General features: G+C 48.7%; 1 protein-coding gene across 4 annotated transcripts in view; it reads right to left on the bottom strand.

Annotated features, from left to right (window-relative positions):
- Positions 1–94: 94 nt before the first annotated feature.
- Positions 95–24,645, bottom strand: part of Gpld1 (glycosylphosphatidylinositol specific phospholipase D1) — a 50,776-nt gene continuing 26,225 nt past the window's right edge. For all 4 annotated transcript variants that reach the window (XM_076573082.1, XM_076573079.1, XM_076573080.1 and 1 more), the window contains exons 13-26: positions 23,800–23,920; positions 20,633–20,772; positions 17,911–18,097; positions 14,899–15,009; positions 14,116–14,190; positions 13,856–14,012; positions 11,743–11,884; positions 9,892–9,997; positions 9,724–9,817; positions 6,625–6,804; positions 5,963–6,123; positions 3,936–3,962; positions 3,788–3,838; positions 95–841 (exon numbers count right to left, since the gene is read on the bottom strand). In XM_076573082.1, coding sequence (XP_076429197.1) covers positions 755–841; positions 3,788–3,838; positions 3,936–3,962; positions 5,963–6,123; positions 6,625–6,804; positions 9,724–9,817; positions 9,892–9,997; positions 11,743–11,884; positions 13,856–14,012; positions 14,116–14,190; positions 14,899–15,009; positions 17,911–18,097; positions 20,633–20,772; positions 23,800–23,920 — 1,639 coding nt within the window. In that variant the 3' untranslated portion in view covers positions 95–754. The remainder of the gene's footprint in view (positions 842–3,787; positions 3,839–3,935; positions 3,963–5,962; positions 6,124–6,624; positions 6,805–9,723; positions 9,818–9,891; positions 9,998–11,742; positions 11,885–13,855; positions 14,013–14,115; positions 14,191–14,898; positions 15,010–17,910; positions 18,098–20,632; positions 20,773–23,799; positions 23,921–24,645) is intronic.

The raw sequence follows: 24,645 nt of genomic DNA, 5'->3' as shown, positions 1-24,645 counted from the left end.
GGGGCCCCGTGCCCCAGCCTTTCTCTCTTCTCCCCACGGTGTTTTCACTGTGTACTGTGCCGTCGGTATGACAGAAATGCCCACAAGAAACAGCTTCTGAAGAGGAAATGTTTATTTGGGCTCACAGTTGCAGCCATGTTAGCTCCAGGGTGCTTTACCCTGCTGCTTTGGGGCTGGGGAAGAAGCAGTACAGCATGGCAGAGGAGAGCTGTTCTTTGCATGGCAGCTGGGAAACAGACAAGGAAAGACGGACTTGGGGTCCTGATACACCCCAATGGCTTAACTTCCCCCGACAAGGTCCCACTCCAAAATCTCCACCCTCCTTCAGCTGGGGGCAAGCCTTCAACATGGGGATTTTGAGGCACATTTAAGATCCAAATAGGACCAGCCACCACTAACAAGGATTTAGAGACTGTGTTGAGAGCTCACTGCACCCTTTCTAGGCAAGGGAGAGACGGGTATTTAAACAGAAGGGGAGGAAGGGTGAATTGTTACAATCCCAAGCACAGGCAGGAAGCTCAGAGAAGATGCAAAAGCGTTTTTTAGAAGATGCAAAGTGCCTGCCGCTCCCCATCATCCCGTGTCCACACACAGCTGACCATATTTCCAGGTAACTTGGCTGTCAGTATGTCTGTCCCAGGAGCCCCACCTCTGTCGGGTTTCGCCACATCTCCACTGGAGGGATGCTTTGTCCACCCTGGAGCTGACTTGGGCCAAGAGAGGAGGGGTGGGATAGGAGAGTGGAGTGACCTCTTCAGTCTGAGCCGAGGCTGTAGACGTGAAGTGCCCCGGAGAGCCGGGCTCCCCAAGAACTTCTTCCAGCAGCGACAACTACTTGGTTCTGTAGAAGATACAACAGAGATAGCATTCCTGACAAATCCCCACCCTAAAGCAGACCTGCTGTGCTCTGGAGATGCCTAGGAAAGTGATGCTGGCCAGACCCCCCATAGCTCCAACTTAGGCCTTTCCCTTTGCTCAGACACCACTTTCTTGATTTGTAAGTTCTGAAAACCACAGTTGTGGAAGTTGACCCCAGCCTCTGCCTCTTGTAATTACAAACAAACAAACAACAGGAAATACACGAGTGCGTGCTTATTCCAGAACCTCATGTGGTACGATGTAGACCATGCATCTGGAGTGGTAAGGACTTGCAAGGGGCTACATTCACACAGCATCCCTGCTGCCTAATGTTTTCAGGCCCATCTTCCAGAATTTTTTTCAAAATCTGCTGCAGGTTGTGAAACATTTTAGTAAAGGCAAAATCTTCACAGTTTGCGGTTAAATTTGATTTGGGAGAGTTGCCAAAAGTTACTTTAAATCATTACTGGTAAGTGAAGTGTGGCTGGTCATGCTGGCGGCTAGCATTTTAGACGAAGCAGGCTATGGCATTGATCTTGTTGGTTTCATTTTAACACAACAATCCCAGAATGATGATAATGGCGGCAATGTACTGAGCCCTTACCATGCGTCAAATTCTATGTGGAGCTCTTCCTGGTACATCCTAATACCCCAGTGTTGGCAAAAGAGAAAATCTTTGCAGTAACAAATGGTAATTTCTTTTCCCTTATTTATGTAATTACTAGTTTATTAAATGTGCTTTTACTTTGGCTATATTCTAAGTCTCCATTTCCTGGGCAAAGCGTGCGCCTCCCTAAAGTTAACCCTTCCTGGCTGCCCACCATCTCCCTAGTCCAACCATCTCACATGCCCCCTCCAGGCCCATAGGTTCTGCAAGGCCTCCTAGACCTAGCCAGCACAGACAGCCACTGTCTTCAGCCCTGGTCATTGTACATCGATGTCAAAGGTCTTGGCTGCTTTTTGTCCTTCACCTCCACTGTGAGCGGGAGACGAGGCCATGTCTCACTGTTCCATCTACCTCTCGGCTGCCCAGGGAAGCACCACAGTTAAAGGTTCTGCTGAGGCTCACCACATGACATGGGCAGTCTTAAGAAAGCACAGAGACAGTGCCAGTGTTTGTTCCTTAGGTATGTCTCCAGACTGCCAATCCCACAAGGTTCGTGTGTCCTAGGAGGGAAACCTGTCTTGAGAGTCCTAATTCAGGTCTCAGGGACAGGCCACTCTGATGTTTTATGCTCACTGAGCCTTAATGCACTGTCTCAGGGTGAGTCAGGAAAGGGAGGGATGTTAGTACTGATACAGGTGAAGCGCAATTAGGCTAATCTAGAGAGATGCACAGACCAGAATTAACTGTGGAGTACTTTCAACACCACTGCCCTTGGTCGGTGTTCTTGATAATGTCTTAATTTTTTTGAAGATGCATAAAATTGTAAATGAAAGCCCCGTGTATCCTCTGGAGAATCCTCCTGTAACTTGAGTATTGCTGTTTCTAGTAGCTAACCCTATTCATCAGCCTTGCTGTGTCAGCGAGAACACTTGGCCAGCAGAGGGCAGTTTCACCATGAGTCTCAAGCAGGCCCTGCATCCCAGCACCTCCCAAGCCTTCCCAGACTGCTGCTGTCTTCCAACACTTAGGACTCCTGCTCATTCTGCCTGTAGTCCTATGCCAGTCTCACGGACCTGCCTTCCCTGTGTGTCTTCCAGAGCAGTGACTGTCTCGTCTCTGTATTTTATAACCTAGCACAATGCTGTGACACCAAATCCTCAAGTTTAGTGGTTTAGTTTGGTTTCTTTGTTTTGAGGCAGGGTCTCATTCTAACCCAGGCTAGCCTGGCCTCAGACTCCTACCTCAGCTTCTCATGTGCTGGGATTACAGGCATGAGCTACCTACCACACCTGGCTCTGTAGAGTTATATATTAAGGTGAATTTCTTAATTCTATATTTATTAAAATGTAATGTTAAATGTATGTATCCTCTAGCAGTCCCACTGCTGTGTTTCTCACAAGGATATTTGCACAATTATGTAAAAAAAAAAATACAGTTATAAGAATGCTCAAAACAGCATTGTCTGTAATAGTTTTTAAAAATGGAAATAGTAAGTATGGGAATGCAATTGAACTGAATTATGGAATGTCCAGAGAATAAAATATTGTGTGACTCCTGGGAAGGAGTAAATGGTGCTGTGTGCTTATTCGATAAGAAGTGAAGGTGCATAACAATGCAGCCATGGTGGCATGTGTGTCTGTCTAGACTCATTTAAAGACTGGACAGGGCAGCCCAGGATGTTGCTCATCAAGTCAAGGTGCTTGCTGCCCATCCTGCCACCCTTCATTCAGTCTCTGGTACCCGAATGGTGGGAGAAGAGAACCAAAGTTCTCATGTGGTCCTGAGTACCACAAGTAAGTGTACTGTGGCACATAAACATACATGTAACACACAGAGAACAAACATTTCAAAACCCAGCAGTCTGGACAAAGACAGCAGAATCTTAATTAACAGAGGCTGTCATGGAGGGCGACAATCAGCAAAGGTCATGAAGGGCCAGATGCTATCTGAGACTGGAGGAGAACTCAGTCTCAGAAGCTGCAGTTGCAATGTTAACAGCCACAGCCAGATCAGGAATGGGTGAGCATGTGCGAAGTGCCAGGCTGCGTCCTCGGTACCGAGTAATGAACACCCTTGAGTCATGGACCCTGAAATTGGAACTTTGTAAAAATGCCATGTCAGGAAAAATTCTCTTTTTTCCACTATTTAAATATGACAGCCATATTTTAAAGTCAGATGTAGTTGGCCCACAGGCTACACACTGTAGAGTAGGAGTGAAGGGGGGCACTGAGAAGTGGGGGTGAGTTCAAGTGTTACTTTTTTTCCCTAAAACTGAAGAAATGAGATTATCAGGTCTGGTGAAAGCACGGGTCCTTTACTCACCCTTTGCTTGGACCTCACAGACACCAGCGAGCTCCCAAACCTTGAACCTGCCTGTAAAACACACAGCATGGTTGTTCAGCAATTGAAGTAAGTACAAGGAGCTGGGGGTTGGGGGGGGGTGATCAGACTTTGGAGGTGGACTACTTACCTCAGGAGAAATCAATACATACTGTGCCTGGAAAAAAGGAGAGCAGGGAGGAGACTGTTAGCATGACTTTATGATCACTGTTCATTAAGAGCCATCTGACTGCCTCGTGCTCACATTTCAGTGTTTCCAGATTCTCCTTACAAGTATGAATGCCCTTAAACCCTAGAAATTCCATTTATAGGAGCTTAGATACTAAAACATAAGCCATTGTACGAAATCATTTACATGGGAATTATAATAGAATCAGCCAAAGTGACTAATGATTACCACTTCAGGAAGGTCAGTTAAATGGATTTATTCCAAGATAAAATAGTTGGCAGATAACAGAACCCCGCCCCACCCCATCTCAGCAGGCCCCCCTGTAATCCAGGCTTCCTAATCCTCCTGCCTCTCCCTCTGGGGTGCTAGGATTACAGGATTACCACGATACCCCATACCCCTCTAGAACAATGTGAACTTTTTTCCCATAAGGTGCTATCTGGTTTTTGGTTTTGTGCATACACATGTGCCAGGGCATGCATGTGGAGGTCAGAGGGCAACTTTTGAGAGTAGGTTCCCTCCTACCATGTGGGTTCTAGACCCTCAGGCTTGGCAGCAGCCTCCTTTACCCACTGAGCCACCTCACTGGCCCAGCAATGGTCTCGACATATAATGAATACTCCTTATCCAGAATGCCTGGGCCCGGAAGTTTGGATTTGGGATCTTTCTGATTCTGGAGTATCTATAGAGACATAGTGAGATCTCCAGAGATGGGCCTGAGACTAAACAGAGGAAATATCTTACACCCATAGCACGACAGTTCTGTACAGTGTGCTAATGACTTTATACATAAGACCAGCCCTCTATTGTACAATTTCCACTAGTAACATGTCAGCTCTCAGGAAGCCTAAGCTTTTGCAGCATCTCAGATTTCAAACTGGGGATGTTCAACATGCATACTGTTTGATGAAAATCAGCACTTGGGAGGGAGAGGCGGGAAGATCAGGAGTTTGAGGCCAGCCTGGACTCTACTTAAAAAAAAAAAAAAATCAAGTTAAAAATTATGAAAAAAATCACACATGATGTGATCACATTGGTTAACAAGTTTGAGAAATGGGTCTTAGCTCAGCTCCCGCCCTGGCTGCCATTTGCTGTGTGACTTGAACAGAAACCCTCTGTCCTTCAGGCTCTCTGTCACTGGCATCAAAGCAGCTTCTCAGCTTTGAGGTGGATTCGGCCACACAGGGTGTTTATTGTGTGCACACTCAGTAGGACAAAGCACCGCTAGCCTGTAATCTCTGCACCAGTGAAGCGGAGGCAGGGGCACTACCACAAGTTCCAGGCCAGACACGTCTACATAGGAAGACCCTGCTGTTTAGGTTCAGCCCCAGCCCCCACAACAGTCACATTTCAAAGTGTAGAAAATACTAGAATATGTACTCCGGCTAACAGGCGAGTGCTGTAGAACAGAAGAAGTCTAAGTAGGTTCGTTTTAATGCTTTTGCTTGTGTTTCTCTAATTTCTACATTCTTCTACATACTAAACTTTAATTCATTTTGCAATTTAAAAAATAATTTTTTTTGGTTTATTTTTGAGATAGGGTCTCACTTTGTAGCCCTGACAGGGAACCATGCTGGCCTCAAATTCAGAGATCCAACTGCCTCTACCTCCTAGGTGCTGGGATCAAAGGCATGTGCCACTACACCTTAATTTTTAAATTTCAGAAAGATAATAACAATAATAGCCAGCTAAATGCTTGGAAATGTAGGAAAGCCATCAGAGAAAGGAGTAACACAAAGCAATGAACAAGAAACCAAAGGCTGTAAGTTTTGGTGAGACTCCAGTGGCCAGAACCTGCTTTTAGTCCCACATTCCCTGGGTACCTAATCAGGCCATGGCCAGCTGTGAACAAGTCCAACTGGGCTCCAGCTTCAGAGGTCCAGCACAGCTGTAAGCACATGGGCAGCTAGGCGGCACACCCCTGGCAGATGAGTGAGCCACAGCTGGACCTCCCTCATCATGGAGTGGAATCCATAGACCACCTTTACCTTCTCCTCTGGACATGGAGTCATCCAGGATTTGCATTTGCCTGTCATGTCACCGAGGGTGGTGTGCTTGCCATTATAAATGTAAACTCGCCCGTCTTCTCCCCCTAGCAGTCCAGAAGTAACGTCCGTTATCCTCAGTGGGGCAGCCATGATGATTTCATCTGTAAACCACAAGTGGGCGGAGGCATTAGCCTGCTGGATCCTGAGCCGACCTCCCACAAGTCATCAGCATGGCCTTCAGTCTGCATGGCTTCCTCCAAAGTCAGGTAGAGGCCTATGTTCCCACTTCATCATCCATCAATAATGGACCTGGTGACTCTCCCGCCAAGTCTTTAGGGAATGCAGACTGTTCTTGAGCATCCAAGTTCAGATCTATCAGAAGACCTTGAACCCAGCTGTGGCATACTCATGAAGTGCCAGCACTTGGGAGATGAAGGCAGGAGGATTGGTAATTGAAAAATAGCCTTGACTACACGAGGAGCTGGAAGCACACCTGGACTATGTGAGACTTTGTATGTAAAAAAAAAAAAAAAAAAAAAAAAAATTGCCCTTGGGCCATTGGACTGTCAATCAGAGGGCAGAACCTTAGCCATCTAACTGGGACACAGGTCCACTGGGTATGAAGGGAGTGACTTTAGCTACAGACACTATTCCCACCTCACCTAAGCCATCATCATCCAGGTCAGTCAGGTGTAGAACGCTACCAAACCGAGAAAAGCGCCGGTCTCCACTGAAGGTGCTGAGCAGAGCAGGCTGTGTCTTCTCCAGGGCTAGCTCGTACATCCGAGTGGCTCCGCCCTGGTGCAGGGTCATGGTTAGGAATGCCATTTTAGACACGTCATCTGAAACAAGTCACAGCGTCTCCTAATGTCATAAGAGTATAAAGGTGGGATCCCACCAGTATCCCATTTATCCCTCAGGCACGTGCACTTTCAGGGGACACAGGACAGTGAGTGTTTCCTGGGGTGGTTTGCTCCAGCCGGTTGAAAGATGTGAGGTACATGCAGGCAGCTTGGTGATCCCGTCACACAGCTCCTGTGATCCGCTCCACCACTCAAGTACATTATTGTCTACCAGACCAGCTTGTCATCTTTTCCTGCCTTCCTTTTTTATTTCCTTTGAGACAGGCCAACCTCAAACTATCTAGCTGAGGATGACCTTGACCTTGACCTCCTGATCCTCCTGCCCCTCCCAAGCTCTGCGATTTTAGGTGTGCATCACCTACAATGGGAATTTTTCGCTTTCTATTGTATTTCTTTTGTTTGTTTGTTTGTTTTGTTCTGTTTTGTTGAGACAAAGTTTCTCTGTGTAGTTTTGGTGACTATCCTGGATCTCACTCCGTAGCCCAGGCTGGCCTTAAACTCACAGAGATGCTCCTGGCTCTGCCTCCCAAGTGCTGGGATTGAAGGCGTGCACCACCACCACCACCACCACCACCACCACCACCACCACCACCACCACCACCACCACCCAGCCTCTATTGTATTTCTTACAAAGAGCAATTTACCAGAAAAGTCTGGGAACCTTTAACTCTCAGCATACAATAGAATCACAAGAAAAATAAAATGAGGGGCTGGAGAGATGGCTCAGTGGTTAAGAGCACTGGCTGTTCTTCCAGAGGACCTGGATTTAATTCCCAGCACCCACATGGCAGCTCATAACTGTCTGTAACTCCAGTTCCAGGGGGTCTGACACCTTTATACCAATGCACATAAAATAAAGTTAAATAAATTTTTTTTTTAAAAAAAGAAAATGAGCAATGTGTGCCTGGAGCGGTTGTAAATGATTTCCTAAGAAGAGGACAGAGAGGCATCTTTGCAGTGCTCTCTACAGCATGTCCTCACATTGTCCTGTTCCCACCCGCGCAGTGACCATGCAGTCAAGTCTTTACCTGATGCACGCTTGCCCCTCAAGTCTCTTCCTCTCTTAGAGTAAGCGATCACTCGGAAATGACTGTCTGGCACTGTGCAGGGAAGTTCTCGGGGAAGACTGGCTCCTCTAGTCTGGGAATCTCCCTGAGGTGCCCAGTGCGTGAGAAAAGTAGCCCATCATTTCCCCAGCTCTGGTTTCTATGGCTGAGGCCCAGCCCCTCCTCCAGAACAACGTCAAAGTGACACCTGACTGTTTCCCTCAAAGGACAGTGGCAGGTACAAGTGAGAAAAATGCAATATATGCAAGAGCAATCATATTTTTGAAGAATATTTGACAAAGAATATGCTCACGATAAGATATAAATACATTTTTTAATTAAGAATGAAAATTACAGCCAGGCAGCAGTGGCACACGCCATTAATCCCAGCACTCAGGAGGCAGAGACCAGGCGGATCCCTGTGAGTTCGAGGCCAGCCTGGTCTACAGAGCGAGTACCAGGAAAGGCTCAAAGCTACACAGAGAAATCCTGTCTCGAAAAACAAACAAACAAAAAAGGAACATAAGGAAATTGCTGGTGGACCTTCTATCCCACCCCCAACCCCTACACACTTCAAGTGGCCAGCATTATTAAAGGATTTGATTACGCTAAACCTGAAATAAAATAATAAAAATAATTTAAAATAGTTTAAATACAAGTTAAGCCTTTTAAATACTTATTCTGTGTGTGTGTGTGTGTGTGTGTGTGTGTGTGTGTGTATCTTGTGTGCATGAGTGAGTGCCTGCGGGAGCCAGAAGGTGGCAATTGTGAGCTGCATGGCGTGTGCTGGGAACCAGAGTGCACCGGCTCTTAACCACGGATCATCTGTTTATCCCACAAGTTTTAGGTGTGTTTGTTGGTTGAGACAGTGTCATGTAGCCCAGGGTACTCTCAAAGTCACTATGTAGCAGAGGCTTGCCTTGAACTCCTGACCTCCTGCCTCTACTTGGCCCACAGGAGTGAGAACCAGCAAAGTCAATTCAAATTTTTTGGGGAGCCTGGGCTAAATAGCACCTCAATAACAAGAGCAGAAACAAAACAAAGCAGCTCTTCCCTAGCTCTGGGGTCAGTAGTGTGGGAGCTTTAGACACACTTTCATGCATCATTTTCAACAGTTTTGAAATAAATACTATAACTATTTTACAGATGACGATATAGGAATTCAGAAAGGTTAAATAACTACCCCAAAGCTACACAACTTGCTACTTGTGATTTTTAAAAAGGAAATATTTAAGTCCACTTGGGCCTGGCAAGTTCCCTTGACTTTCTGCTAAGGCAATGTGGTCAAAGAGCCTTATGGTATGTTGTTGCAGGATATTTGACTGCCCTGTGACGCCCCGAGACTGTTCTTAAAGTTAACCGCTAGTCAGGGGGCGGAGCCACTGACCAGTTGACAAGAATTAGTCATAGAGAATACAGAGGACCCAGGATAGGGATAGAGAGGCACAGGAAGGAGTAGGGAAGGACTTGGAGATTCTCTCCACACTTTCGGTCTGGGAAGTGTGGAGAGAAGGTCATCTGGTCACTCCTCCACCACATCTTTGATCTACTAGGTGTTCACCCAATATCTGACTCCCGAGTCTTTATTGGTAATAGAACAACTGATAAAAACAGCAGCATGGCCAGGCGGTGGTGGCGCACGCCTTTAATCCCAGCACTTGGGAGGCAGAGGCAGGCAGATTTCTGTGAGTTCCAGGCTAGCCTGGTCTACAAAGTGAGTTCCAGGAAAGGTGCAAAGCTACACAGAGAAACCCTGTCTCAAGAAAACAAAAGAAACAACAACAACAACAACAAAAAAAAAAAAAAAAAAAAAAAAAAAAAAAAAAAAAAACAGCAGCGTGTGGTGACCTACCGCGGGTGGGGGCTCCGACCAGCAGCACTTGTGTTAGGGTCCCGTTCAGCCTCACATGGCCACTTGACAGGGAGGTGCCCAGCTTTCCCACTGCCTGCAAAGAACAACTGATCATCACTCACCAGCCAAGCTACCTGCAGCCCGTCTTTGAGAGGGAGGCGGCGGTACCTTATCTCCTGAGATGGTGATGGCACTCTGGGAGTTTGGTGGGAAGTAGCCGTACACCCTTCCCAGGCTGTTTTTCTCGTGGTTCCTGTGGCTTGAGCGTGCCGACCTGGGGAGAACACAATGCCAGTGGCAGGTGCAGGAGGCAGAGCCCCGAGGATTAAGTGTCCAGGGAAGAAGCTGAGCCTCACCCCATCATGCATCCCTTGGGCTCTGTCCTGTGATCCTGGACTACACTGGTGCCTATGAAGTTCATCTCACCAACATGGAGGTCTCACATGCACCCTCTACCTCCCCACTACAGCAAAAGCAGGGATGCCTACGACCAGTGGTCGAATCCCACTCACTGCCCACCTCACTGCTAGTGTCCCTATGTGGACGTCCTGACTGCCAGTACGTCAGAATCAGACTGTATTGGAGACAGTGTCTTTAAAAGGGTCACCACGTGAAAAGGGGAACACTGGAGACAGCCATAATCAAATATGACTTAGTCCTTATAAAAACAGACTAGTACACAGACAACCCGGAGGGATGTGACGTTCCCAGGGCAGAAATGATTGATTTGCTTCCTAAGTGCTGTAATGCTGCAGATCCAGAGCCAAGTTGCCTTTGGCTATCTTTAGTTCCCTTAATAGCTGCCAGTCACTGCCCACTTCTGTATCTGACCTAGCATCTCCGTGACTCTCAGGTAAACCCTTTGAGCGTCATAGACAACTATCTTCCCCCAACCCAGAGGCTCAGAAACCTCTGGAGCCATAGCATGGAGTACTTGTGGTTCTGTAACCCACCTAACTGTTGTTTCCACCAATGTATTTGGGCGGTGGTCTATAACTAAAATAATTTCAAGAAATCATTTCTTCATTGAAACATGTTATTTGAGCAACCTGATTCTGTGTTCGTGTGCTATACAGTCACTCCTGTTTGGCTCAAGAATAAACTATTTCTGGGGCGGAGAGATGGCTCAGTTGTTTAAGAGCCCTGGCTGCTCTTCCAGAGGACTGGGGTTCGATTCCCAGCACCCACATGGTGGCTCACAACTGGCTGTAACTCCAGTTCCAGGAGATCCAACACCCTCTTCTGGCCTCTGAGGGCCCTTTACACAAGGATTTTAAAAAAGAATTGAGCTATTTCTTATTTCCTTTGCGGTGAGAGCTGTGTCTCCTTAGATGAGTCTGTAAAGACAGAGCAAAGGCGATTATATATAAGCCAAAGAGAGCCGGGCGGTGGTGGCGCATGCCTTATCCCAGCACTCAGGAGGCAGAGCCAGATGGATCTCTGTGAGTTCGAGGCCAGCCTGGTCTACAGAGCGAGTTCCAGGAAAGGCACCAAAACTACACAGAGAAACCCCATCTTGAAAAACCAAAAAAATAAAAAAATAAAAAAAAAGCCAAACGGAGGCTCCAGAAGAACCCTGCCTACACTTGGATCTTGGATTTCCAGCTTCCAGGACAGTAAAATGAAATATTTCTGTGTTTAAACCCCTCGGCTGAGGAATGTGTTGCTGTGGTTCCCGCAAGCCAGTGCGCTTACCAGCTGCAGCCTCTCAGATGAAAAGTCTGCGGCCTCCCTCCAGAGCTGGGGCCTTCTAAGGACAATAGCCACTCACCCCTTTCTTTACACCCCACACTTAAAGAGGTGCCGCAGCGGCTGGCACCTGCCCCTGTGTGCATTGTCTCCCCACCCCACCCCACCCCACCCCACCCCACCACTCCACCACCCCACCCCACCCCACCCCCACCCCACCCCCCACCCCACCCCACCACCACCCCACCACCACCCCACCACCCCATCCCTACCCCCCCACACCACCACCCCCCCACCCCCCTACCCCCCACCCCCGCTGTCAACACTGACCTGCTGACATTCTTCCAGGTTGGGCTCCCAACCAGCAGCAGGGTTCTGTTTGTCACTGTCACCCCGTGAAGGGAGTATCCAAACCAAGAGAAGTCCTCCTCCCCGTTCACCTTCCAGTCAGCTTCCTCTGCAGTCAGTGTTTCTAAAGAAAAAACGGTCTCCATCAACCAACCAACCGATCACCAATCAGTGACACCCAGTCCCAGTAAACAAACATGAAAGAAACAAAGAAAGGTGTGTTATGGGCATGGTGACGCACATATATCATCTCAGAACTTGGGGTGTGGAGGCAGAAGGATCAAGAGTTCAAGGTCATCCTTGGCTCTATGCAGTCTGAGACTTGCCTGGGTAGCATGAGACCCTGTCTTAAAACAAAAACAAACCCCTACATGACTGACTGAATGGTACCCATTCCCTGCACGAGGGAGGACTTGGAATTGAAAGGATGCATCTTGTTCATGAACATATGAGGACCAGGACCCTTCTGAGACCTTGCCAGAACCCTTTTGTCATATATGGATCCCAGGACCCCAGCATCAGAAGTAGATGTCACTCTTCAGACAAGAAGTGTGATTCTGGAGCTCATTTCCAAAGGGTGAAGATGCTATTTAGAAAGGTCTTTCTCAGGGCAGTGAGACAACTGGGATGACTTTGGCCTCAGCCTTCATGGCATTTTACTCTTTACAGCTGTAAGAATAACCTCTTCCACTGGGGCCATACTGATCCGAGTGGCCTGTGTTGCCACCCTGGGCCATGGTGTCACCCAGACCCAAACTTTGGCCAAGAGCCATGTCTGGGTCTGTGGCCCATCTATCTGTGTTGATGTCCATGGCTCCTGTTACCATCGAAGGCCGTGTGGATGCCCAGGGTTGAGGCCACCACCCGAGGCCATGTTGGTGTCTGAGGGTCATGGCTGCAGCCAGGGCCATACAGATCTGAGTGACCTGCACTGCCACACAGGGCCATGGTGACATCCGGCCCCGAGCTGTAGCCAAGGACCACATCTGGGTCTGTGGTCCTACTACAGCTATGTTGATGTCTGTGGCCCGTGTTGCCACCAAAGGCCATAAGGATGCCCCACTCCTCACCACAGGCATGGGAGAGCTGGCCCTGATGATATGGGCGTAGAAGAGCCGGCTCCACCCCTCACCTGAGGAGGCCCGTCCCAGTGGCCAGGTCTGACCAAATCAGCTCTCACCCAGACCCATGTGGGCTTTGAGTTGGCACACCCCAGCATCTACCCCATCTCTGAGTGCACGAAGAGATTGGCCCTGCGGAACCACAGCCACAGGCTCTCCATGACAGGGGCAACAGCAGGAAATCTGAGAGGAGTCTTGGTGAGGGCCGAGCATTGATGGTTTACCAGAAGCCAGAGGCCTTGAACCTGACCCACAACTCACACAATGAACACTTGCAAGTAAAGCTGAGTAGACAAAAAGGCCCCCCTTCTTGACACACCACAGCTCCCGGTGCCACTAAGACGAATGAAGAGGAGTTGGAGAGGCAGGAAAGACAGGAGTGAAGTGAGTTTTTTGTTTGTTTGCTTGCTGGCTGGCTGGCTTTGTTTTATTTTTAATTAATTTTTAAAAAATTTTCTTTTGGGGGAGATGCTACAGGGGTGAGGGGCAGATATGGAGAGACTGGGAAATGAGCAGGATTGCGGTGTCGCATGATGTGAAAGTCCCCAAGAATCAATTTTTTAAATTATGGCTTTTCTTTAAAAAGAATAACCTCTTGTCCCCTTTGTGACTTCTTGTATACTCAATGAGCATTATTTTTTAAACGTGTGTGTGTGTGTGTGTGTGTGTGTGTGTGTGTGTGTGTGTGTTCAACTACCCACATGCCATGGCATGCATGTGGAGGTCGAAGAGCAGCTTTTACGGAGTTAGGTCTCTCCCTCCACTCTATAGATTCTGGAGAGCAAACTCAGGTTGTCAGGCTTAGCAGCAAGCCCCTTACCCACTGAGACATCTCACCTGCCCTCATTGGCGATTCTTTCCCCATCTCTTGCCAGTACCTGTCAGCATGAGAACCTGGCTCTTATCAAGTGACCTGATAGCACATTCCAGGAAAAGGGCAGGCCCTCCGCCCCCCCCCACCCCCCAGCCTCTACCTTGGTCCCTCTGCCTGGGGTGTGAATAAAAGGCAGCCACCATCCCTCGCTGCTTCCCTCCGCCAGGTGCGAAGGGCGAGCTGATCACCAGGTCGGGCTGGCCATCTCCATCCACATCTGCTGCCAGGAGGGTCCAGCCCAGGTTACAGTAGGTGTCCTTAGGAGGCAAGCAGGAAAGCAGAACCCGTCAGCCCCAGAGGCCCTGGGGCGGCAGCTGATCGAGGCCCTGACAGGAGGCAGAAGCAGAGACGGAGGCATACCTTGCAGGAGATGGTGACGTTAGGGGAAGAAGCCAGCCTCCCTTGCTGGGAACCATAGTAGACATACACGGCACCCTAGACAAACACAAACAACAATAATAATAAGCACACACCATAATGCTTTCCTGGTGCCAAGAACCCTAAATGACAGCAAAACAGAGGAGACTCACTATGCCCAGAAACTCGGTCTGGACACCAGAGTTTATTATTGTTGTTTGCTTAACACAGGGTTTGGCTATGTATTTATCCCATACTGACCTGGAACTCACTATGTAGACCAGGCCGGCCTTGAACTCGTGGCTATCCTCCTGCTTCAGCCTCCTGGCAGTGATTACAGTCATGCATTACCATGCCTAGCTATGTTTCTTCCTTTCTTTGTTTTGTTTTTTGTTTGTTTGTTTGTTTTTCGAGACAGAGTTTCTCTGTGTCGCTTTGCACCTTTCCTGGAACTCACTTGGTAGCCCAGGCTGGCCTCGAACTCACAGAGATCTGCATGGCTCTGCCTCCCGAGTGCTGGGATTAAAGGCATGCGCCACCACCACCCGGCATTTCTTTTAACTTTCACTTCCACGAGACTTAAGAGAGCCCCGAAGCAGGAAAAACAAGACACAAAAACGGCCATTTTATCCCTGCCTCCCAGTCTGTAGCCACTGCTGTGATGGCAGAGGACCTGACCCCGCTCTTCCCCAGAATACACTTCCTCCTGGTTCCTTTCTCCTCCCTGCCAGGCAGTGTCCCCAGGCCCTGGCCCCGTCCCCACCTCTGCCTTCTTCCCAGCCTTACGGTGTAGGTGAGCTGCCCCGAGCCCACGGAGGGGGCACCCACAGCCAAGTCAGGCAGCCCATCCTTGTTGAAGTCCAGCACGGCCAAAGCTGAGCCGAAGCGACCTGAAGGCTGAAGAAACACATGTGACTCCTCTGGGCTCTGCGTGGCCTCCAGACACCCCATGTGGAGAGCCTGGGCCCCAACCTATTGCCCACAGGCTGAGGCCCAGAACCTCACCGCTCAGTGGCACATTTGGGACACATCTGGGTAGCTCTGCCTTAGGGGGACTTTAGGCAAGTCTGTCTGTCTTGAGAAGAAGCCGAAGCACAAGGAAGCAGACAGTCCTTGGGAGCTCCAGATGTGTGCGTGTGCGTGTGCGTGTGCGTGTGTGTGTTGCTAGGTGTTGAACTGAACGCCTCACACATGCTAGGCAAGTACTCTACTGTTGAACTATATCCCCAGCCCTTTTTGTATTTTGTTTTTGTTTTGTTTTGTTTGTTCATTTTGAGATAGGGGGTCTCACTAAATTGCCCAAGCTGGCCTTGAACTCACTTTGTAACTTCGGCAGGCCTTGAACTTGTGACCCTTCCTTCTGTCTCAGCCTCCTGAGCAGCTAGGCTGGCAGGCCTATACCACCAGGCCTAGCTGACAGTTTCTAAAGTAACAACCACAAACTAACAGCAGCAGCCGCTGACTCTGTCAAGCACCCGTGACGTGGTGGCAGAGCCGCACTGCCTGGCACGGCAGGTTCTGGCCTAAGATGCCAATGTATTTCAATTTAAAGCAATTAGTACAAAACTTGTCTCCCAGCTGCAATGGTCCCATTTCACATACACAAACACCCCATCATGGCAGAAGATTCTACCGAGCTTTACATGGATTAAGTTAGGTGCTTACTAACTTAAGTTAGCTGTTGCTAACCTCACATCCCTTTTATAAGGAGAAAACTTGTTCTATTCCAACATAATTTGCTCCCAACATAGTTTTTCTCTATGGGTATTTTTCCGGCTCCTGTCTACAATCAGCCTAAACCCTGACTCATCAGCTGCTTCTCTGTGCCTTCCACAGCTTATACCACAGGGAATTGTCTGGTAATGGTGATGGTAATGTTGCCGCATCACTGATGGCCCAGTGCCCCATATATTATCCACTGACTGACTCCTATGGTGTGTGCAAAGCTCTCTGTGGCTTCTGGCCTTTTGAAATGATCCAGGAACATGACGAAGGGCAGAGGATCACCCCAGGACTGGATGCACGCTAGGGTTGGGTGAGGACCAGTGACGAGCTGAGCCTTGCCCTCTGCAGACAGGCTGTGTCACGTCTCCAGCGGCTGGGCTGTTAAGCCCTGTGGAGATCCAGCCTTTCGTTCACAGAAGAGCACAGAGGAGACCTGAAACGGCAACCCTCGTACTCCACGACAGCCAAGGACAAAGGGAATGCTCTTGATGACACAGGGCGGGCCCCAGGTTTCCAAAGTCTAGTCCATGCCCTCTTCTGGCCGTCCTCCAAACTGCCGAAGGTCCCAGGGGAGGAGGGCGCTGTGGAGCCACCTCCTCCCATCCCACGTGGACTTAGAGAAGGTATCCTGCAGGAAGCCGCTGCCCAGAATTTTGGACTTTGCCCACCAGTCCAACAGCAGTGACTGTGCAGCAGTAAGAGAGACAGGGATGGCTTGGCTTATTTTAGAACTATTTCATGTGGTGTCAGAAGGCTCCAGAAAACGGAACAGCCTTTACAGTGTATCCCCACACACTGGGTAGGCAGCTCACGTCCACATGGCAGGGCAGGACTGCTTTCCTCAGAGCCTAAACTAGATCACAAGCCCGTGGCACTTTTGATTGTTTTGTCTCTGCAGACAGGCGTGATGACGTCTCTTCTCCCCACAGCATTCATAACTAGTCCAGTCAGACAGCCACCATTGACCCCCAAATCTAGGTTCCCAATCCCAGGCACTTGACTCTCAGAGATTCAGGGTCAGCCCAGTGCCACCAAAGCCTCTTCTGTGACCAGCAGCGACTAAAATGGCTAATGCTGTCCGGGTCCACAAAGCCCTCCAGGGCCCTACGTGCTCCCAAGAGGAATGAACACTCTGATTTGGTGATAAACATGTATGGTGCCTGGGTTTCCCCGAGTGATGAAAAATTCCCCAAAGCAAAGCAATGATATCTAAGCAAAGCCTGGATTCCAGATGGGCCAAGGGCAGGCTGGTACTTTGATAAACACTCCATAATCGTAGAAAACTGTTACACGGGGGAAATGATGAAAAGCATATGGGAAGTCTGTGTTCACCACCGCACTGCATCGTAGAGAAACTGCCGCTCTTCACACTACCAACCTCGGTACCTGGAAGAACAGGCATTGAAGAGTTCAAGGCCTGCCTGGGCTACACAGTGAATTCCAGGGAAGCCTGGGCTGCAGTGTGAGACCCCGGCTCTTAAAATAGAAAAGGGATCGAATTCCACATGTCCACCTGCAGCTGGTGCAAACAGCATGCACATTTGCGGAAGGCATTGCACTTCCTACCTGAATAGTAACAGCCTGAGATACAGGAAGTGAAAGGGACTGTGGCGAAGGAAGGCACTTCGTCCGTGTAGGCGGCACTACACTACTCATTCTCCTCACTAGTGACTCATCTGGAGAACTTGTCTCAAAATGTGCTGTGTAAGACTGAGGGCGATGGCTCAGTGATAGAATGCCTGCCTAGACTCCCCAAAACAAGGGCTGGGAGGACGGCTCAGTGGTAGAATGCTGACCCAGAATCTTCCAACTCGGGGAATGTGGCTCAGCAGTACAGTGCTTGCTTAGTACTCTCTTTGAGGAGCTGGGGTCAGGGCTCAGCAAAAGAGTGCTTGTCTAACAGCCTGAGTGAGGGGCTGGAGTGGGGCTCAGTGGTAGAGCAGTTGCCTGATATGTGAGAAGCCCTGGATTGAACCCCCAGTACCAGAAAAACAAAGACAACGAAAACATACCAGAATGTCAGCCATGGCTTACTCACCCCTAAGAGAGGAAAGATGTGACAGGAGATCTCACCTGGAAGCCCTGCAGGATCCCGTGGGCCTCCTTGTCTAGGTCTAGGTCAATGGGGGGCAGGCCCAGATCGTTGCCATAGATGATGTATACCCGCCCAATCTGGAAGCGGCCAGGGTGGCTGTAGCCCGGTGCCCCCACCACGAGGTCACTGTGCCCGTCCTGGTTGAGGTCGGCTGAGGCCATGACCCTTAGAGAAGAAGATAACTGAGGTCTACGGTAACACTCCTGCTCTCCTTTCCAGAACCCAGCATCAGCTTTCCCAGCTGATTCCATGTTCTGCGTGACTGCTGGGAACATTCATTTGGGGAGCTGCTGCTGGGAACATTCATTTGGGGGGCTGTATCATTTGTGGGATTCAGAGTCACTCCCCATATGGTGAAACAAAACAAAAAAGGGCAGCTAGAGGCATCTGGGCCTTTCTGGACCACAGAACCAGAGTAGGGGAAGAGCAGCCTCATAAAGGTGTGTGTCCTACAGTCACTGAGATCCTCAGTTGGCCTGTTTGGTCCATTGTTACCCTACGGACACAGCCCAGCTTTTATGGCATTAAATTGGGTAGGCAACATATGTACTGTGTGAACTGATCTTCCTAAAGGGGAAAAAGCCACGCCTGTGTTAAAGATTCTACAAGGGTTACTGGAAGTCTCTGATTGTGGACAGCTGGAATGTTGCAAATCCAGAGCCAAATTATCTCGGATAGTTTTTGGCATCTCAGTGGCCAAATTAATGGCCCACCTGCGCCTGACCTCACTTCCTTGAGATGATCAGGGAAATCCTTCAGAGATGCATTAACAGACCTCTAACTTCAACCAACCCCAGAGCTAAGAATGTTCCGGATAGCATCTGAGGCCTGCAGCAGACATTTTACTCTAACCAACTTACTTGATATTCCCACCAATATATTTTGTTATTTGTTTGTTAGTTTTGAGACAGGGTCTCACTATGTAGCCTCAGCTTGCCTGGAACTCACTATGTAGACCAGGCTGGCCCAAACTCATAGAGGTCTGCCTGCCTCTGCCTCCCAAGTGCTGGGACTAAAGGGGTGTGCCATCACGCCTGGCCTATTTTGTAAGTGTCTTGATTTATAACTTCTTCTGTTATGTCACTATAGAAACTTCATGAAACACAGTATTTTGGGTGACCTGAATTTGTGTTCTTGGACCATGGGTCACTCACAACTGGCTCCAGAATACACTCTATCTTGGAGATGGGAGCTGCATTTTTGTATCAAGTAAATACTTGTAGGTGGCACTTGTGACCGACTAGTTATAGAGATGACAGTCAATGGTTCACATGTTATCCTAGGGCTGGAAAGAACAAAAGCAATGCTAATTCCAGCTCACATGGTCATGGGAGGAGGGAGTAATACGGCATAGAGAGAAAGGACAAAACAGTTTCTAAGATGCGTGGTGTAAGGGCCAGAGCAGAGTCCCTGCGGCTAGGGCCAGCCAGCAGGGAAGGTCCTGCTTCTTGTGGCTGCCAGCCCTGCAGCACCCCACCTGTGGCTCCTCAGCGAAGGGGCTAAGAGACAGCAGAGAGGCAGGATTCACCTCCCAGTCCCCTGTGTTTGCTGCATGTATCAGTGACCCCCCAATAACGGGCCATCAGAAACCGCACTGAGGAGACACAGCAGTGTGGCCAAATCACCTTGAACAGTCACTTTCCTGCACGTGACTAGGTTCCAAATCAAAAGAATCCTAAACTCTCTTAATAAACAAATTATTCTTTTCTCTTTCCAAAATTGTGGTGTTTATGAACCCATTTTCTGGGACTGGAGAGATGGCTCAGTGGTTAAGGGCATTGGCACCAGGCACCCACATGGTGGCTCATAACGGTCTGTACCTGTAGTTCCAGGGAATATGATGCCCTCTTCCTAGCCCTCAGGGGCACATGGTGCACATAACATATATTCAGGCAAAACACTCAAATACATTAAAAAATGTTTTTAATCTTAAAAACATTTTTTAAAGTCCCTGTGCTGGCTGGTTTTTTGTCTGGTTGGCACAAGTCGGGGACATCTGGAAAGAGAGAACTTCAACTGAGAAAATGCCTCCATCAGACTGGCCATAGACAAATCTATGAAGCGTTTTCTTGATTACTGATGGATGTGGGAGGGCCCAGACTACTTGGGCAGTGCCACCCCTGGGCAGGTGGTGCTGGATTGTGTAAGAAAGCAGGTTGAGCAAGCCATGAGGAAAAGGCCAAGAAGCAGCTTCCTCCATGACCTCTGATTCAGTTCCCACCTCCAGGTCCGTGCCCTGTTGGGGTCCCTGCCTTAGTTTCCCCTGATGAGTAACTATGACCTGGAGACATAAGCCAGGCTGCTTTGGGCCATGGTGTTTTATCATAGCAGTAGAAAGCAGGCCAAAGACAGACACTTCCTCAGTCTGGACTTGCACAAAAACTCTCTAACAAAATGAAGGCAACTTGGGGCCCAGATCCACTTTCCCCAGGGGAGGAGCAGGGCACATGTCTTAGAGTTAAACTGACTCATGTTCCAGCCTTTGTCCCCAACCTTCTGTGAGATAGCCATGGATTAGTAGGAAGGAAATTAGATTTCTTTTTGTCCCCAGTTCACTCAAATTTTAAATGAATCCATTTTTCTGTTTCCTAATTTCTTCCAAAATATAGGGAAAGCAAGGTTTCACTGGTAACACAAATGATGCCACCCCAAAGTTGATGAAGGCATACAACACCCCCAATCTAATGAACCCATCCTTACCAGCCAAGCCTGGCATAGGGGACCGACAGGAAGTAGGAGGCAGAGGGGCTGGAGACATGCTTTAGATGAGTCTCGGAGCTGCCCATGAACATCGTCCTCAGGTTCCTCTCCAGAGCCTGGTACATGAAGGTTACAGATTCCTGAAATGAAAGGATAATTTAGAGGTGAAGATCCACAGCATCGTCAACAGGAAACACAGGACTCTGGCAAATAAAATGAGTTCTCTCAAGTGCTGACAAATATAAAACATCTGTTCATTTCAATGTGCTAGCTTAGGCCAGACAACAGGGACAGCGGAGTCACACTGAGATGGGCTGAGGAATGATGACAGGAAATAGCCTGAGACGATGGACTACAGGAGAAGAATCGTCTATGACTTCCTCAAAGTCAGCAGTCTGCATTGATTTGAGATTCAAACCCAACAAGAGATTTTTTTTTTTCTTTTTAGACATTATCTCATCTATTTGCTGGCCTAGAACTCACTGCATAGACCATGCTGGCCTTGAACTCAGAGAGCTGCCTGGCTCAGCTTCCCAAGTGCTGGAACTTAAAGGCATGCCTGGAAAAAAAGAATTTTTACAGACCAAAATTTTAGGAAAGGCAAGCCTGTCCAGTCTAGAACCAGAATTATGTTTGTAAATAAATAGTTCATTTTTCTTAAACAAATGAACTGGAACAACACCAGGATTCTAAAAATTCCTACCCTCTAAGTGAGGGGTTCTCAACCTATGGGTCGTGACCCCCTTGCCAAACCTCTATTTCCAAAAATATTTGTATTATGACTCATAACAGTAGCAAACTTACAGTTAGGAAGTAGCAACTAAATGTGGCGGGGAGCGGGGGGGGGGGGGAGGTCACCACACATGAGGAGCTGTATCAGGGTCACAGCATCAGGAAGGTTGAGAACCAGGGCTCTGAGCCACACCCACAGTGAGATGCTGACTATTTGCTTTGACTTTCAAGGTACCTAGGAAACAGGAGCGGTCCTTCACAGAGCTGGTGGTCTGTGCCAGGGAACCTGGGGACACCCGGCCGCCAAGCTTAGAGTTCTAAACTGTCCTTTTTCATGTACTTAGTTTTGCTTTTGCCTGGAGACAGCACCTCATTCTATAGCCTCGGCTGGCCTCAACTCATGGCAATCCTCCTGCCTCAGCATCCTAAGTATTGAGATCACCAGTGTGGCATACCATATACAGTGTGGGGCTACCAAATTGTCTTGAAGTTCCGACTGCAAAGACACAAGCCCAAAACTGGGGTGGTCCTTAGGAAGCTCAGTAAACACTTCATCCATCCAAGTGAAGGGAACACAACTCTAAATCCACCAAAGGGCGACATAAAACCAAAGAAGATGTATAGGCTCCAGCAGAGGCCAGCAAAGCAGATCCAGCTGAGAACATGGAAGCAGGCCGGCCAGCCCAGGCTCAGGGGAAGCACTGATGTAAGGACCTGCTGGTGGGCAACAAGTCTTCTGTCTCCCCTGCTATCATCCTGCCAGCAGGCTGTACACCAACCGCTTGGTCCGATGCCCGGCTCTGGCTTGCACAGTCATGCAGAGAGCACTACGTCATCTACTGTCAGCTGTCAACCCTCGGGACAGACACTGGGAAGACCAAGTCTCTGTGATGCCCATCTTCATCGCTTTAGAGACGCCCAGGAGACACACCTTTGCGGGTGTCTGTGAGGGCATTTCCAGGGATGATTAACCGGGGGGGGGGGGGGAGACCTACTCTGAATGTGGGCGGCACTGTGCCACCCTCTGAGGACCCAGACTGAATAAAAAGGAGAATGGGAAGGGAGCCCAGGCAGCCCTGCCCTCTGCCCTCCTCTCAGACTGCGAAGATGTGAGCAAGCAGCCTCACACTTCCGCTGCCATAGCCACAAACTGCCAGGTTTTCTCACTGTGATGGACCTCTGTCCTCTCCAAGAGTGACTCAAAATAAACCTTCCTTTTTTCAGGTTCTTACCCCAGCAACAAGTAAAATAACGAGTGCAGCCCGCCCCCTCAGACATTGGCCCCCGAGGAGACAACTACAAGAGCATCTGTAAAATTACCTGCACTTTGTACGTTAGCAGGAGTTCCCAAGCTCGGGACCAGTGACATAACTTGTGGAGTCCAGTGCAAAATCAAAACTCACCAACTAGTAAGAATTTTAAGGCCAGGACAGCAGAGTAGGAAACTATGGGTTCTTTTATCAAACCTAGCAAGGGACACTCCCATGGGACTGTGCAGGTTGAGCCCCAGGAAGCTGGCCCTGCCACAGCCCTTGCGCCATCCGGATGCATGGCATTCCCGCTGTTGTCTAAACCCTTCTGGTCTTGGGGACAACCACAACCCAGCACCTACCTATCTCCAAGTCTTGCAGCAGTCACATCTCTGTCCTGAGTTCCAAGCAAATCAAACTACCTGGCTCTCCAAACATCCTGAAACTTCCCCCAGCCCACCACCAGAAACGCTTTCTTCAGCTGGTGAAATGCTATTCACTGTTAGAGTTCCCCTCCGTGCCCCTCCTCCATGATGCCTTCCCCAGTGGCCTCTGAGGTAAAAAAAAAAAAAAAAAAAAAAAAAAAAAAAAAAAAATGGCCTCCCTGCCACCCTCCCTCCAACACACCACAGCTTGTATCATATTCTACCCACACAAAAGCTACCACTGTTCCCAAATTTCCCACAGAGTGAGTCTCTTTCCCTTCCCCTTTCATCCCCACAGTAACGTGACTTCCAAGATGACCCCATCTGAAGGGGGACACTGTGGCACTTGCCTGTCATCTTAGCACTCAGAAGGCTGAGACAGGAGGACCATGATTGCCATGAGTTTAAGGCTAGCCTTAACTACGAAGTAAGATTTTTGTCTGGGGGAAGAAATGACCCTATGGATGTATTTCACATGCAATGGTGTCTGCCAGCATGGGACTATGTAGGAAGCCTTCAACGTAGCAAGCACGCTTGCCTGAGGTCAAAGCAGGGCTGGTCTAGATGCCCGAAGCCCCTGTGACTAGCCCACATTTATGCCTTAGGACATCTCTGGAATACAGCACATTTAGAGACCAAGGACATTCGCTGGCCTGGCACGAACCCAGATGACTGTATGGACAACAATATGCAGGGACTCTCAAGCAAGCTGTCCTGAGATGTGGTCCATCCTCCTTCATTGATAAAAGGAAGTTCTCACCGGCGCCCAGGAGCCTGCGCTGTAGAACACGCCTCTTTCTGTGTAGTTCAGGTTTTTCCTGATATCTTTACTCATGAACACAGTCAGATTCCTGTGATAATCATTTTTCTGCACTTTTGAGCTGTTGAAAAGAGAGAGGAATAAAATGATCAAACCCAAGAAGACCACCAGCCCCTTGAGGTACTGAGCTGAAGGTACATGTTAATACTGGCTGATGAAGATAGACACACATTAATACTGCCTGAGATATTGGGATTTTAACATCTCCAAGTCGACAGACAGCAAACATAACTTTAGAAAAACCTTTGCTCCACAAAATCTTTTTGGTGAGTGTATTTCTTTTTTTTTTTTTTTTTTTTTTTGGTTTTTCGAGACAGGGTTTCTCTGCATAGCTTTGCGCCTTTCCTGGAGCTCACTTGGTAGCCCAGGCTGGCCTCGAACTCACAGAGATCCACCTGGCTCTGCCTCCCGAGTGCTGGGATTAAAGGCGTGCGCCACCACCGCCCGGCTTGGTGAGTGTATTTCTAAGGCTTAGACGTCAACCCTTACAAAACTTGATGTTTCTGAGGCTATGGGTATAGCAGAATGTGTACTTGGCATGTGCACAGGTCCTGGGTTCAAACCCCAGCACCAGAAGGGAAAAAGAAATGTCTTCTTTCCTGTGGTCTCAGAGCTCACAGTAGGAGTAAAAGTACTTCTAGAATATCAAACTACAAATGTATTGCAATATTTCACCAAAGAGGTCAAGACAGCTCTCTACCTACTGAGGCTGGCAGCATGTAGGTGGACTGACTCATCCATAAAGACATACGCTAGAATCCGTTATCTAATTAAAATACATTTTCC

The sequence above is a fragment of the Peromyscus maniculatus genome, chromosome 5, assembly GCF_049852395.1.
Source record: "Peromyscus maniculatus bairdii isolate BWxNUB_F1_BW_parent chromosome 5, HU_Pman_BW_mat_3.1, whole genome shotgun sequence".
Classification (NCBI taxonomy): domain Eukaryota; kingdom Metazoa; phylum Chordata; class Mammalia; order Rodentia; family Cricetidae; genus Peromyscus; species Peromyscus maniculatus.
Note: the sequence above shows the minus strand (reverse complement) of the source record. Positions and strands in the feature narration are given on the sequence as shown.